The sequence below is a fragment of the Myxine glutinosa genome, chromosome 3, assembly GCF_964187855.1.
Source record: "Myxine glutinosa chromosome 3, kmMyxGlut1.1, whole genome shotgun sequence".
NCBI lineage: Eukaryota > Metazoa > Chordata > Myxini > Myxiniformes > Myxinidae > Myxine > Myxine glutinosa.
Genome location: NC_136263.1, coordinates 64530458 through 64545556, shown reverse-complemented (window position 1 = coordinate 64545556; position 15099 = coordinate 64530458). Strand labels below are relative to the sequence as shown.

At 43.1% G+C, this 15099-nt stretch overlaps 1 protein-coding gene across 18 annotated transcripts in view; it reads right to left on the bottom strand.

The window, feature by feature from the left end:
• LOC137423483 (retinoic acid receptor RXR-alpha-B) overlaps positions 1-15099 on the bottom strand; it is a 105987-nt gene that overhangs the window by 37053 nt on the left and 53835 nt on the right. For 4 of the 18 annotated variants that reach the window (XM_078774135.1, XM_068110696.2, XM_078774126.1 and 1 more), the window contains exon 2: positions 3727-3953. The exons of 6 other annotated variants lie outside the window; for them this stretch is intronic. In XM_078774135.1, coding sequence (XP_078630261.1) covers positions 3727-3772 — 46 coding nt within the window. In that variant the 5' untranslated portion in view covers positions 3773-3953. Of the gene's footprint in view, positions 1-1249; positions 1360-1465; positions 1559-3677; positions 3954-15099 lie in introns of those variants that run through there. 8 more of the 18 variants (XM_068110703.2, XM_078774128.1, XM_078774132.1 and 5 more) reach the window with 4 other exon arrangements.

Sequence of the window (15099 nt, the reverse complement as noted above, 5' to 3'; positions counted from 1 at the left end):
GTTAGTTCAGTTAGTTCAAGTATATAATGTTCCAAGAAGACAAAGAATGTGTGTTAAACCACCATCTCAAAATTGATTAATGTGTGTTGGGGGGAGGGTTGGGGGAATTATGACAGTCTGTCATTTTCATCCAAAACTATGCACAAGACACCTTTTGCAAAACGCTTTGTAAAAATCATTTAAGGATTTAAATAAATTTTGACAGAATATTAGTTAAAATAATCTTAGGCCTACTGTTTTACTCGCAGACACCAAACGACATGTGCATGTTATTAAAGGCCACGAGAGATTCCGTATCAAACACAGGATTCCGTACCAAACACAGGATTCCGTACCAAACACAGGATTCCATACCAAACACAGGATTCCGTACCAAACACAAGATTCCATACCAAACACAGGATTCCGCACCAAACACAGGATTCCGCACCAAACACAGGATTCCGCACCAAACACAGGATTCCGCACCAAACACAGGATTCCGCACCAAGCACAGGATTCCACACCAAGCACAGGATTCCGCACCAAACACAGGATTCCGCACCAAACACAGGATTCCGCACCAAACAAAGGATTCCGCACCAAACACATGATTCCGCACCAAGCACAGGATTCCACACCAAGCACAGGATTCCGCACCAAACACATGATTCCGTACCAAACACAGGATTCCGTACCAAACACAGGATTCCGTACCAAACACAGAATTCCGTACCAAACACAGGATTCCGTACCAAACGCAGGATTTCGCACCAAAAACAGGATTCCGCACCAAACACAGGATTTCGCACCAAACACAGGATTCCGCACCAAACACAGGATTCCATACCAAACACAGGATTCCGCACCAAACACAGGATTCCGCACCAAACACAGGATTCCGTACCAAACACAGGATTCCGCACCAAACACAGGATTCCGCACCAAACACAGGATTCCGCACCAAACACAGGATTCCGCACCAAACACAGGATTCCGTACCAAACACAGGATTCCGTACCAAACACAGGATTCCGTGCCAAACACAGGAATGGCTTGTGCATCAAGCACACCCGTGGGTTATGCAGGAAATAACTTACAAGCCGAGAGGTGCCATCGGAAAGACATCATTGTAAGTACACAACTGCATCGTGATGAGCACAAAGCCAACTGAATTTTGCATAATTTAATTAATTACATTTTCGGCACATTTATTTCTTTATTCGCCATCTATCTCCACAAGTTAAGGAAAATAAACAGCCTAGCCCACCTCATAGCAGCCTATTTGCTGCTGCCACGTCAACGTGCAAAGAACACCCATCGTAGCAAAGGTCATTACATGTTTTCTTCTCAGCACAACGCATCCACGACACTCGCTTACTGGAACAAAAATAATCAATGTCACCCAAGGGCCTCCTGGTACTTTCAGACATCCACCGTCGTTTTCACGGGATTACTGTAATGCAACCACCACACCCGTCCTCACCATCAAGCAATCTTCAAGAGACGCCATGTGATATTTACGTTCACAAAATACAGCCAGTTCAAAGTCTCGTCCAAAGCCGTGCAGCCCGGGGAGCTGTAACAAAATGCGATTTCCCCTTGGTATCGAATCTAAGGCGAGACCGAGTGATATAACATGCTCGCTCAGGTATTGTGCTCGTCTCTTTTCCAAAAGAGTTAAATCTTATTTGAACACAAAGCAATTCTACTGTCAGTTTGCAATTCCCTGCTGACAGTTGAGTTTAAATCCCAATCAAAGGAAGTGAATAAAAACAAATAAACAAGCAACAACATTAAATCATGTACCCCATACAGTGGTGATTGAAGAGCCTGAAAGAAGAGCAAGCGGAAAGTGAAGAAACATTGCTAAAAGCAGAGTCTGGGAATATCAAGGTAGGTAGAGCATATAATCCTTCTTTTATTCATTTTTAATGTTGAAAACTGGCTTTAAACCATGAAGCTGGTGGCCTCATTGCACAATTTGCAAACAGGCCAATGTGAAAGTCCGCCAACCTCCAGAGGCACTGTGCTGCTCGTATCACTGTGACGTGCACTTGCAAAATTACTAATCCCTACGCTGAGCACAAGGCTGTACTTCCTTACATGAAATGGGCTTTCCGAAACTTATGAGCTTCAACATCACCATCAATTCTGGCATGAGGGAAAATGGACGCTCAATAAAGGAGAAAAGCCAAAAAAACATTCAACATCATCAATGGCTTGAGAAATAGATCAAAAGTGACTTTGATTGGGGGAAAAATGCTCAAAATTCCCTTCCAATCTCGATGGAATATCAAGTCGGTGTACATACATGCACACAGATACACACATCGTCGTGATGCACTGTGAGAGGATGATGGAAGAGGCATCGCAAGAGGAGTATGGAAGAGGAATTGTGAGAGGAGGATGGAGAAGGCATCGTGAGAGGATGATGGAGGAGGCATCGTGAGAGGAGGCTGGAGGAGGCATCGTGAGAGGAGGAATTGTGAGAGGAGGATGGAGGAGGCATCGTGAGAGGAGGATGGAGGAGGAATTGTGAGAGGAGGATGGAGGAGGAATTGTGAGAGGAGGATGGAGAAGGCATTGTGAGAGGAGGATGGAGAAGGCATCATGAGAGGAGGATGGAGGAGGAATTGTGAGAGGAGGATGGAGAAGGCATTGTGAGAGGAGGATGGAGAAGGCATCATGAGAGGAGGATGGAGGAGGAATTGTGAGAGGAGGATGGAGAAGGCATTGTGAGAGGAGGATGGAGAAGGCATCATGAGAGGAGGATGGAGGAGGAATTGTGAGAGGAGGATGGAGAAGGCATTGTGAGAGGAGGATGGAGAAGGCATCATGAGAGGAGGATGGAGGAGGAATTGTGAGAGAAGGATGGAGGAGGAATTGTGAGAGGAGGATGGAGAAGGCATTGTGAGAGGAGGATGGAGAAGGCATCATGAGAGGAGGATGGAGGAGGCATCGTGAGAGGAGGAATTGTGAGAGGAGGATGGAGGAGGCATCGTGAGAGGAGGATGGAGGAGGAATTGTGAGAGGAGGATGGAGAAGGCATCATGAGAGGAGGATGGAGGAGGCATCGTGAGAGTAGTATGAGAAGGCATCGTGAGAGTAGTATGAGAAGGCATCGTGAGAGTAGTATGAGAAGGCATCGTGAGAGTAGTATGAGAAGGCATCGTGAGAGTAGTATGAGAAGGCATCGTGAGAGTAGTATGAGAAGGCATCGTGAGAGTAGTATGAGAAGGCATCGTGAGAGTAGTATGAGAAGGCATCGTGAGAGTAGCATGAGAAGGCATCGTGAGAGTAGCATGAGAAGGCATCGTGAGAGTAGTATGAGAAGGCATCGTGAGAGTAGTATGAGAAGGCATCGTGAGAGTAGTATGAAGAGAATCACCATTCACGAGAGGCAGACGAAGAGGAATCGCTATAGGAGTGCTATCATCATAATATGGTGAAACACACCAAGTGAATGTCGAGTTCAAAGATTAAAAGTGAACAGCTTTAAAAGAAAAAAGAAAAAAACTGATGGCAACGCAACAGGAAAAATACCAGTACGATGGCACATCATATAGACAAAGAAAAGCAAATTAGTTTATCAGAGTGCCTTGTACCGAACAAGTAAAGGGAAGAAAAAGAGAAAAGGTACAAGAGAAGCGACAGTAAAACAGACAGGCCCCGATGACATGTGCAGTACTTCTTACCAGGAACATTATCTGAGTGTCTGAAAAAAGGGTAAGCGCAAGTCCTTACGCTCTGGAAATGACACCGGGAAATGGGAAGGAAATGCAGGCTCCATCCCAACCACGAGTCCTAGGCTGAGCTCGACAAGCAAGTAAGGTAACCAGTCAGACGAGATGGCACAGGGAGACACTTCGCTAGACACATCCAGCAGGACACACCCACAGCACCCGCAGCACCCGCCCGCTCTCTATGAAGACTCCCGAAGGGGATGGAGCTTGTGCTAGGACGGCCATCAACTGAGAGCAGAGGAGGTAAGTCTTAGGGATAAATCCAGAATACCTTATACACCAACTTCCACAACGGCGCGAGAGGTTGCACATTAAATAATAATGAAAAGATCAAGGAACAATAAAGTGGATTATGAACTCGGGTAATGGGAGGCACGTGCGTGTAACCAGCACTGTTGTGGGCTCATGAGGGGAACTTAAACCCGCAGCACAAACTCTCACACTTCCCAAATCACAAAGCCAGGCGGCCAGTGACAGCACGGAGGCAACCACAAAACAGGTCACCACCTCTAAGTGGGAAGTAGTTTGGCCCAGGAGGAAAGGTTATGGCTTTATCCAACTGGGGAAAGAAACGGCAGAATCTCAGCCACAGTACCTTCAGAAAGTATTCACACCCCTTGACTTTTTTCACATTTTTTTGTGTTACAACCTGAATTTTAAATGGATTAAATTAGGATTTTTTTTGTCATCGATCGACACACAATATCCCATAATGTCAAAGTGGAATTCTTTTTTTAGAAACTCCAACGAAATTATTAAAAATGAAAAGCTGAAATCTCTTGAGTCAATAGGTATTCAAGCCCTTTGCGATGACACTCCAAATTGAACTCAGGTGCATCAAATTTCCTTTGATAATCCTGGAGATGTCTCTACAACTTGATTAAGAGTCCACCTGTGGCCAATTCAATTGAATGGACAAGATTTTAAAAAGAAACACTCCCTCTACTCCCTCCTTCCCCCATTCCACCATGACCTTCCCCTTACCCCCCACCCCCCACCCCATCTCCCCTCCCCACCCCCTCTCCCCTCCATTTCAAAACTCCCCTCACACCTCCACTTCAAATCTCCCCCTCACCCCTCCACTTCGAATCCCCTCCCCCTCCACTTCGATTCTCCCCCCTCACCCCTCCACTTCGAATCTCCCCCCCCCCCCCCTCACCGCTCAACTTCAAATCTCCCCTCACCCCTCCACTTCAAATCTCCCCCCTCACCCCTCCACTTCAAATCTCCCCCCTTACCCCTCCACTTCAAATCTTCCCCCTCACCTCGCCTCCTCAAAGTTGCAACTTAACTCCTCCACAAAGCAGCCGCCTCCCCGCTTCCTCTCTTCCGACTCATTCCTCCACCTCCTCCAAACGTCTACTTCCTTCTACCCCACCTCAAATTACTCCTCACTGTGCCTCATCCCATCACCATGTAACCTTTTGTCCTCATCATCCTCCCCTTCTTCCTAGCTCTTCTGCAATCTCCAACACACTATCAACAGCTCTCCCGACCTCACCCTCTCCTCCCTCATCTTACCCTGCCCCTCCCCTCTCCTGTATCCGATGCTCCCCTCCCTCTTCCTTAACGGTATGGACCTCAAACATCCAGGGCCTTCGCTCAAACCCCTGTACACACCTTAGCTAGGTGTACCCAGCTGTTCCCATATCCTTCTCTTCCGACAAGGTGGAGAAGTTTCTGTCAAACCTCGACTCCGATTCTGAAACTGGACCAGACGGCATCAGCCCACAGGTCCTAAAATCCTGCTCTACCGCTCTATCTCACCCTCTCTCTGTTCGCTTCATCGTCTCTTTTGCTCAAGGTCTTCTGCCATCAGCTTGGAAATCAGCCAACATTACCGCTTCACACAAAAAATGTGCAAAAACAGATCCTTACAACTACAGACCAATCAGCCTGCTCCCAATCCCAATCATCAGCAAGTTCATGGAATCCAAATCATCGCTCCTGATATTAAATCCTTCCTCTTTTCCAATGACTTGATCTCTGATCATCAATTTGGGATCAGACCAGGTCATTCTACTCTGGATATGCTACTTCTGCTGTCTCAACAATGGATGGAGACCCTCAACGCCAAACAGGAAATCAGAGCCATCTCCCTTGACATATCTCCTGCCTTCGATATGGTCTGGCACCCCGCCCTGCTCTCCAAACTCTCCTCTTATGGTATCCATGGAAATCTCCACACTTGGCTGGCGGACTTCTTCTCCTGTCGTAGTGAACGTGTCGCTCTAAATGGAATTCTCTCATCTCTTCCTGTCTAGGCTGGAGTTCCTCAAGGCAGTGTTCTGGGACCTGTGCTTTTTCTGGTCTTCATTAATGATCTCTCCGACTCTCTGGAAAGTTCTCTCTATGTTTTTGCTGATGACTCCACTCTCTGCCGCTCCATATCTCAACCCTCAGATCAGAAGGCAGCAGCCTCTTCACTCTCTGCAGACCTGGATAAAACCACAAACTGGTCAAACAAGTGGAACATGTCTTTCAATCCTGACAAATCTCACACTCTCACTATTGTCTCCAAAAAGACCATTTGGACAACCCTCCCATCTACTTTCTCAACAATCTTCTCAAAGAAGTTCTGTCACTCAAGCTTTTGGGTCTCACTATCAGCCATGATCTTTCATGGGAAAACCACATTTCCAAGCTGGCCTCCAAAGCCAGTCGCTGACTGGGCATCCTCCGTCGTGCAAAGTCCTTTCTAGGTACAACTGAGCTTCTCACCACATCAAAGCTTTAATCCGCAGCTCAATGGAGTACTACTATCCTCTCTGGGCTGATTCCCCTGCTTCACACCTACTTCGGCTTCACGTTGTAGAAGCCAAGGCCTTTAGAATCATTGGCATCTCCCACGATGCAGCTGATTCTGAGGGCCTTTCACTCTCTCACCGCACGCAGGTTGGTGGTCTTTCTGTCTTCTATCGACTCCTGTCTGCCCTAGCTCCCCCCTGCTCTGTCTGTTCTCTGTTCTCTATATATTCCTGTAGGATGCACAAGATCCTCCAGCAACCCTCTTCTGGTGAAACTGCCGAAATAAAGACCCAATGCTCACCTTCACTCTTTCATTCCTCTTTTTCCCCACCTCTGGAACAAACTCCCATGCTCTTCAATCCTACTCCTCCCTCCAGATCTTCAAAACAGCTGTTCACCACCATCTCTCATCTTCCCCCATCCAAAACCTTGATCTTTTCTGCCCTCACTAATACACCTAAAATCCACCTTTTTCAAATTCCGTTTTCTTTCCTGAAAGTCAGTGCAGTTTCAGACCTCTTGTTTTTCACATGTACCCCACTCCAGACCTCTACCTTCCACAGATCTGCCGATGCCCCTGTTCTCTACTGTTATTGTGCTTCCCTTTCTCTCCCCTTCTTGTCTCCCGCTCCCTTTATTATATGTTTTATGTGTTAGCTCTCACACGAGCCTTGACTTAGCAGACAAATAATAAATAAATAAATAAATAAACAAACACCTGTCTATATAAGGTGCCACAATTGACAGTGCATGTCAGAGCAGAAACTCTACCATGAAGTCTAATAAGCTGTCCGTAGAACTCCGAGATAAAATTGTGAAGAGGCATAGATCTGAGGAAGGGTATAAAAAAAACTTTCTAGCATGTTGAAAGTTCCTAAGAGTACAGTGAGTTCCATCATTAGGAAATGGAAAGAATATGGAACTATCCAGACTCTTCCTAGAGCTGGCAGTCCGACCAAACTGAGCAACCTGACAAGAAGGACCTTGGTCAGGGAGGTGACCAAGAACCCAATAACCACTCTGACAGAACTACAGAGTTCCTTGGCTGAGATGGGAGAACCTGTAAGAAGAACAACAGTCTCTGCAGCACTTCAAAAATCTCGGCTTTATGAGAGAGTTGCCAAACGGAAGTCACTCCTGTGAAAAAGGCACATGACAGCACACCTGAAAATTTGATTTGAAATTTGGAGACTTTTTGGGCTTGAAGTATGGGAATCTTACAAATGGGAATCTTATGACTGAATCTTACAAAATTCAAAAAATACTTCAATCAAGAACTTATTCTTCTGTATACTTATTAATTTTACAGGGTTATACCCTGGAATCTTATCTTGTGAAGTGCTTTCCACAACTGGATCTGGTATTTGCAGAGGAGAAAGACCAGTTTTGGCCTTTTTTTGCTGTAATTCCATTAACGAAATTTGAAATAAGTTTCCCTCCTGAGCTTATTTGTTGCTGAATTATAATATAATTGTTAATTCTCTTCCTTCATCTGCCTACCTAAAGCCTCAAATACCAACATCTGAAATGTCTTGTATTAATTGTATCAAAACATTGGTAATGGAATTACATGGTGACGGAATTACATTGGTAATGGATTTAAAACTACTTATTTTTGAGGATACGTAGCTTTAGTAGTAGTTGCTTGTGTGTTTATTATACAAGCACAGGGTGTCATTCCTGAGGGCTTTCTTAAGTCCACCAAATGTTGTCTTAAGACTGAGAGCACATGATAATCTCAGAAAGTCAAGTATCCATCTGTAAAATCCGTGAACATCCAGAAAATCGGTGAGTGTCTTTGAATTTAATCTACAACAAATGATTATCCTTGTGCCAGGAGTTGTGATGACAGTGTAAATGATGATGGTGGTGGCATGGAAGGCGGTGATAGTCATGGCAATGATGGCACACAGGACAATGATGCTGGCAATGATGATGCTAGCAGCGAGGACAATAGTGATGGTGGTGGCACTGATGATACGCAGTTTGGTGATGACGGCGACGATGCAGGTAGCCAAGATAAAGATGACAATGGCTATGAGAATGGAGTTGGTACCAACAATGATGATAAACAGAACAATGGTGATGATGGAAACATTGGTAGCCAGGACAGCAATGATGGAGCTCATGATGATGATGACCAGCACTGTGGTCGGAGAGATTTTAGCAAGGCCAAGAAGGATCGCAATGGATGTGTAGTTAAAGATAGAAATTTGGACTGTAAATAGGTGTTGGTTCAATATTCCAAAGAGAAAAATGCCAAAAAGTTAATTGGCCAAGTGTTGAAAACTGTGGATGATGATGTTACAGTTAACTTCTTGAAACGTAGTGCATTTGAAAAGTATGTTTGGCCTGAAGTACATGACACTGATACTCTTCCGAGGTCTCATATCATAGCTATTCTCAATGAGCCACAAATGGACAGAAGAGGCTCCAAAACCTTCAAATAAATGTGTGTAACTTGCAACAAGATGTTCAGTGGCATTGTTACATGCCATCCTGTACTCACCCTGAACAATTGATTTTCAACTAATTTGTCACTCTCCGATTGTAATCCAGCTTCAACCTATTCTTTCAAATGATACCAAAGGCAGGCATGAGAATTATCTGGTTTAGACCTGAATTCAGAATTCAGGTGTTCTTTACCAAGAATGTCAGTGTTTTCTTTCAGCTTAGCTCCATTTTTGGCTATCTTGCCCAACTTACTCCATTCCTTGTTTTCTCTCCATTTCAGTGTTTTTCTTTCCACATGAGTCCATCCTCATGCCTGCATAGGGTTTATGATATATGTTAGATAATAGTGTTGATGTGTGTGTATGTGATGTTTCAGGATCAAAATGACAGTTGCATTGATTTTGGCTAAATATGGAAGATAATGCATTGTAAAGCAATGCATTTAATCGTCATAAGCGTAATTCCGTTACCATGTACATATATTAGATACAGTTTGATATACAGTAAAGGATGTTCTAACCAACAGACTGTGTCAGGAGGACAGAATTTGAAGCCAATGACCATATAAACAAAGATTGACTTGTATTTGGTCACCACCCACTTTTGATTACTTATAAATTTCATGTTGTTTTTACGAACGCATATGTTCAGTAGGTAAATCACCCTATTTTAAATTTGACAAACAAGTTACTTGTATTATAGTTGATATTAAAGGTGGTAATGTATGAAGTGCTCACACAGCAATTTCAGGTTATCTGATCTTCAAGAATTGGCATTCTTCAGGCAAAATTTCAGAAGACGTCATTCCGTTAGCATTTTTGTAATTCCGTTACCGCTGCCTTTTTTGGAAAAAGGTCAAGTGTGAAGTATCAGTAAATATATAACCCTAAAAATGCCTGCCAGGGCACAAATGACACCATAGGTAATAAAGATCAGGATCAAACTTTGGCCAATGTGCTATAGATTTTTTTTTTTGATTCTCATCAATGTGCTATAGATTCAATATAAATTCTTTTGAAAGTTGAGGAAACAATTATACCCAATTTTCTGATGTAATTCCATTACCAACATTCTTTTGATCTTGGAGCCTTCCACATGCAAGAGGTATCCAATTTTTTTTATTTTGATATGATAACAGGGGTATCACCTGACGTTATAAAAGTTTTGTTAATCAGTCAGACCTTAAGACGAATCCATAGCATGTAAAAGTATGGGGGAAATTTCTCTGAATTGTAATGCCGTTACCACGGAATTGCCCAAATACTGGCAAATCCTTGAGGAGAACCTGCTTCAGAGTGCAAAAGACATTGGACTGTGGCAAGGATTTACGTTTCAACAGGACAATGATCCCAAGCATACAGCCAAAGCAACACTGGAATGGCTTCAGAGCAAGAACGTGAAAGTCCTTGAGTGGCCCAGCCAAAGCTCAGACTTGAATCCAATTCAGAATCTGTGGAAAGACTTAAATATTGCTGTTCACCAACACTACCCATCCAACTTCACAGAACTTGACCAAATCTGTAAGGAAGAAAGAGAGAAACTCCCCAAATCCAGATGTGCAAAGTGGATACATACATACCCAAGAAGACTCGAAGCTGCAATCACTGCCAAAGGCGCTTCGACGAAGTATTGACTCAGGGGGCTGAGTTCTTATGTAAATTAGGTATTTCTGCATTTCATTTTAAATAATTTTGTAAGTATTTCTAAAAAAAAAAAATCCACTTTTACATTATGGGTTTTTATGTGTAGATCAGTGACAAAAATCTCAATTTAATCCATTTTAAATTCAGGCTGTAACACAACAAAATGTGAAAAACGTCAAGGGGTGTGAATACTTTCTGAAGGCACTGTATGAATGAAAACAATGGCAATCTGGCAACTCGATATGCATTTGCTTGCCAGAATTGCGATGCTGTACAACTGAAAGAGATGAACAATATGTCTTACGGTCACCATGACCGAGAAACTTATCTAACAACAAAACACACCTCAACACTATCTCTCAGCCCCTTCCTACCAACACCTACCACCACCTCCATCCCTCATCTCAACCCTCACACCCCAACCCCAAACCTACCAATCCTTCCCCACCCTATTCCCATCTCCTAACTCCACTACTAGAAACATAGCCATATTTTTGCATTTAGATGGAACAAGACAAACTCACAAAAAAATACTGTCCCTCGCCATTGGGACTGCACACTCCGAGGAACTCCGTAATTTGGACTGCACACTCTCGCCCACTCTGCTATTGGGGCTGCAAAATCATGCATGATCCGTCACTAGTGCTGCACACTCCCACACAATCCACCATCGGTGCTGTGCACTCGCACACAATCCACTATTGGTGCTGAGCACTCACACACAATCGGCCATTGATGCTTCCCACTCCCACACAATCTGCAATCTACCATCGGGGCTGCACACTCCCACACAATCTGCAATCTACCATCGGGGCTGCACACTCCCACACAATCCACCATTGGTGCTGCGCACAATCCACCAAAAGAAAAATATTGCAATGATAAATGTTATGGATGATAATTATTACCTCCGCCACTGAACGTGGGTGAAGGTTATGTTTTCACCCCAGTCTGTCTGTCTGGCTGCCTGTCTATTTGACTGTGAATAGGATATCACAAAAAATGTGGATGGATTTGGCCTAAATTTGCCACACCCTTCTCCACCTCCCTCCTACCTTCTTTCCTCTCTATCTCTATCTCTATCTCTCTCTCTCTGTCTCTCTCTCTCTCTGTCTCTCTCTCTCTCTCTCTCTGTCTCTCTCTCTGTCTCTCTCTCTCTCTGTCTCTCTCTGTCTCTCTCTGTCTCTCTCTCTCTCTCTCTCCACCCCACACTTTCCCCACTCCCCTACTCACATCCCACTGCCTCCCCCACCCCCCTCTACATGTCAGTGCTCTATCCTTTTTAAACAGCTTCAATTTCCTTTTTTTCTGCTTTAGCAATTCAGTTGTAATTTATATTTGATATCTGATGTACCATACTCATTACAGAGCACATGTGCAACCAAAGCAGCTTCCTGAACAATGGTTATACTGGGTGGCTTGCCATTGCCGTCCCAGCAGTAGTTCGGGCAGGGATTTGTAATTTGTTCAGGATGCCGGCAATAGCTCACCCACTCTTCGTGCATGACACCGTGGGGATCTTTAACGTCCACCAAATAATGTCGGAAGACATCACCTATTTTAACATCCATCGGAGGGACGGCATGCATTGATGATTTACCCAGTCTGTGAAACACCAGGATGATAGTTTATAGCTGGGTCGGGATTCAAACCCAGGCGACAGAGCTTGGAGGAGAGTGTGGGTACCTCAAGGTCATCCTGTGAGCCACGTTGTACCGCACTGTTAATAATCAAACTGCAATTCCATGTTGTAACAGCATGTATTAGTAAACGTTAAAAATGCAAAATAAAATAGAATGCGAATACAAAAAGACCGTGACAAATGTCCCTGGTGTAAAATATAATCAGACGTACAATAGTTACCTTTAAAAGAGTAAAAAAAAAATTGAAATCATTTTACCTCGTCCCGTAAAGCCTTTTTTTTAATTACAAAAAAAAAAAATTCACTTTTTCCTCATTTTGTTCTGATTTCACTATTGATTTCGACATAATTATTTAGGCCATGAGTTCCAATCGTGAAATATGAAATCTGATTTTGAATATAGGCTTTTAATAACTCGAAATGATACATAATTGAATCTTTCCAGGAGCCAATCACATTGCACACAGCCTCACACCAGCCAATCAGCATAACATAACTTATCTCTGTTATATATAATATAATATAATATAATATATATATATATATATATATATATATATATATATATATATATATATATAATATATATATATATATATATAATATATATATATATATATATAATATATATATATATATATATATATATTATATATATATATATATATATATTATATATATATATATATATATAATATATATATATATATATATATATATATATATATATATATATATATATATATATATATATATATAATATATATAATATATATAATATATATATATATATATATATATATATATATGTATATATATATATATATATATATATATATATATATATATATATATATATATATATATATATATATATATATAATATAATATAATATAATATATATATATATATATATATATATATATATATATATATATATAATATAATATATATATATATATATATGTATATATATATATTGTTGCGGTTCTGAGAAAGTGTACATATTTGATTAATAAAGGTTAAAGGTTCTGCCCACATGCAACACGTAGGTCACCTCAGAACGTTAGTTATTTCTTAGTATATGTGAGATAAGGCCATTTCCAATAGTTATCATCTGCGTTGTGTAAAACAAATAAGAATAGGCTCCTTCCATTGTGCCTCCACCCTCCAAATTCCACCTCGTTGGGCAGAATCCATCCCGCGCCCCCATTTGACAACTCGCAGTTTGTTACGCTTTGGCTACCAGCAGCGTTTGCTGCTCTTGGCTTTTTTTTTTTTGTTTGTTTTTGTATACTGAATCGAGGTGCGTGAAACAGCTAACATTTATTTCACAAACAAAATATACAAAAAGAGGGAGCGGAAGACAAGATGGGGAGAGAAGGGGAAGCACACAACCACAACATTTGAGAGCAGGGAGAAGTGTGGGAGGGAGAGGGCTTGGGGGGAGGAGGCGTGGGAAGGGTGGGGGGGGGGGGGGTTGGTTTGCTGGTTTGCTGGAACTAGCCCAGTGACACGAGGTAGGCCCAAAAAGGGGGTGGAGCGGCAGCGAGGCTGAGATCTGGATTGGCAGCAGGGGGACGGCAAGGGCCACCAGCCAATCAGGGCTGAGGCGACATCGCCTGACAGGGTGTGGCTAGAGGTTCCAGAGGGTTCGCTGGGCGGCGCTATATAATGACGCGCGCAAAGCCCTCTGGAGGACTGACGCGCTTACCAAGAGGACTCGCAAGTGGAAAGCGTGATTCGCAATCGTGATTCGTGATCGTGATTCGTGATCGCAGGTGGAGTGGAGACTTGTCGTTGTGAACGCATTGCTGGAGCGGCGCATTGCAGAGGACTTGTGAAGGCGGCGCATTGTATTGAACTTTACTGGGCACGCGTATAAAGTGCCGATATATCTATTACGTACGCGGCCACACCAGTGTAACAGCCTAGCTCACCTCTCCCGATATAATTGTCCGATCCGCGCCAACGACACGCGGAGATCTTGCCTGCCGTCTACCATCCTCACCGCCGTACGAGTCGGGGACCTGAGCGAGCTGTGGACGCCATCTGTGGACCCTCAACCCGACCATCTACAACCCCCGTGTGAGTCTGAGTCTGAGTGTGAACGGGCCCGTGTCCAGGGATAAGTTAAGACTGTTATAAGGCTGCCCTGTGTTTCTGCTTCTTCTTCTTCCCTGTACATTGCTTCTTCTTCTTCTTCTTCATTGTACAAAGTGTGTAATAAATTACTTGTTCTTCCTGTTTCCTCTTAATTCGACCGTCTTAGTGATTTCTCCATTGGGTAAGCGTGGCACGATCACAACCGCTCTAATCGGGTTAGTTCCTGTTAACAGCCCGAATCGCGGCTCGCTATCGCTCGGCGTGTCCACTGAAACCGTGGTTCGGGTGGGGTTATTTCCTTGCTTCCCGGGAGGCACTGGTAATTAGGTAATAGGACAAATTCGACCTACCACCCTATTCAGCGCTGACCGGAAGGAACGTCATAGCCCCGGATCGCATCGGCAAGATTTAACACAAGGGGATTAATCCCCCCTTGGTAAGGGGAAAGCCCGACGTTTGAGATCCGCAACAATATATATACAGTGAACCCTCGTTTATCGCGGGGGTTACGTTCCAGAACCCCCCGCGATAAACGAAAATCCGCGAAGTAGCGACCATTTTTTTTTTTTTTTTATATATATATTTTAAAGCATTATGAACTCCCCACACTCTTATTAACCTTTCCCATACTCTTATAAACAGTTCCTATACTCTTAAACACTTTTTACACTCTTAAACATACGTAATTTTAACAACATATAAAATTCTAATGGGTACTCACCATTGAAGATACTGTAGCTACCCATGGGTTCCCCAAGCAAGACCAGCATCAGAATCTCC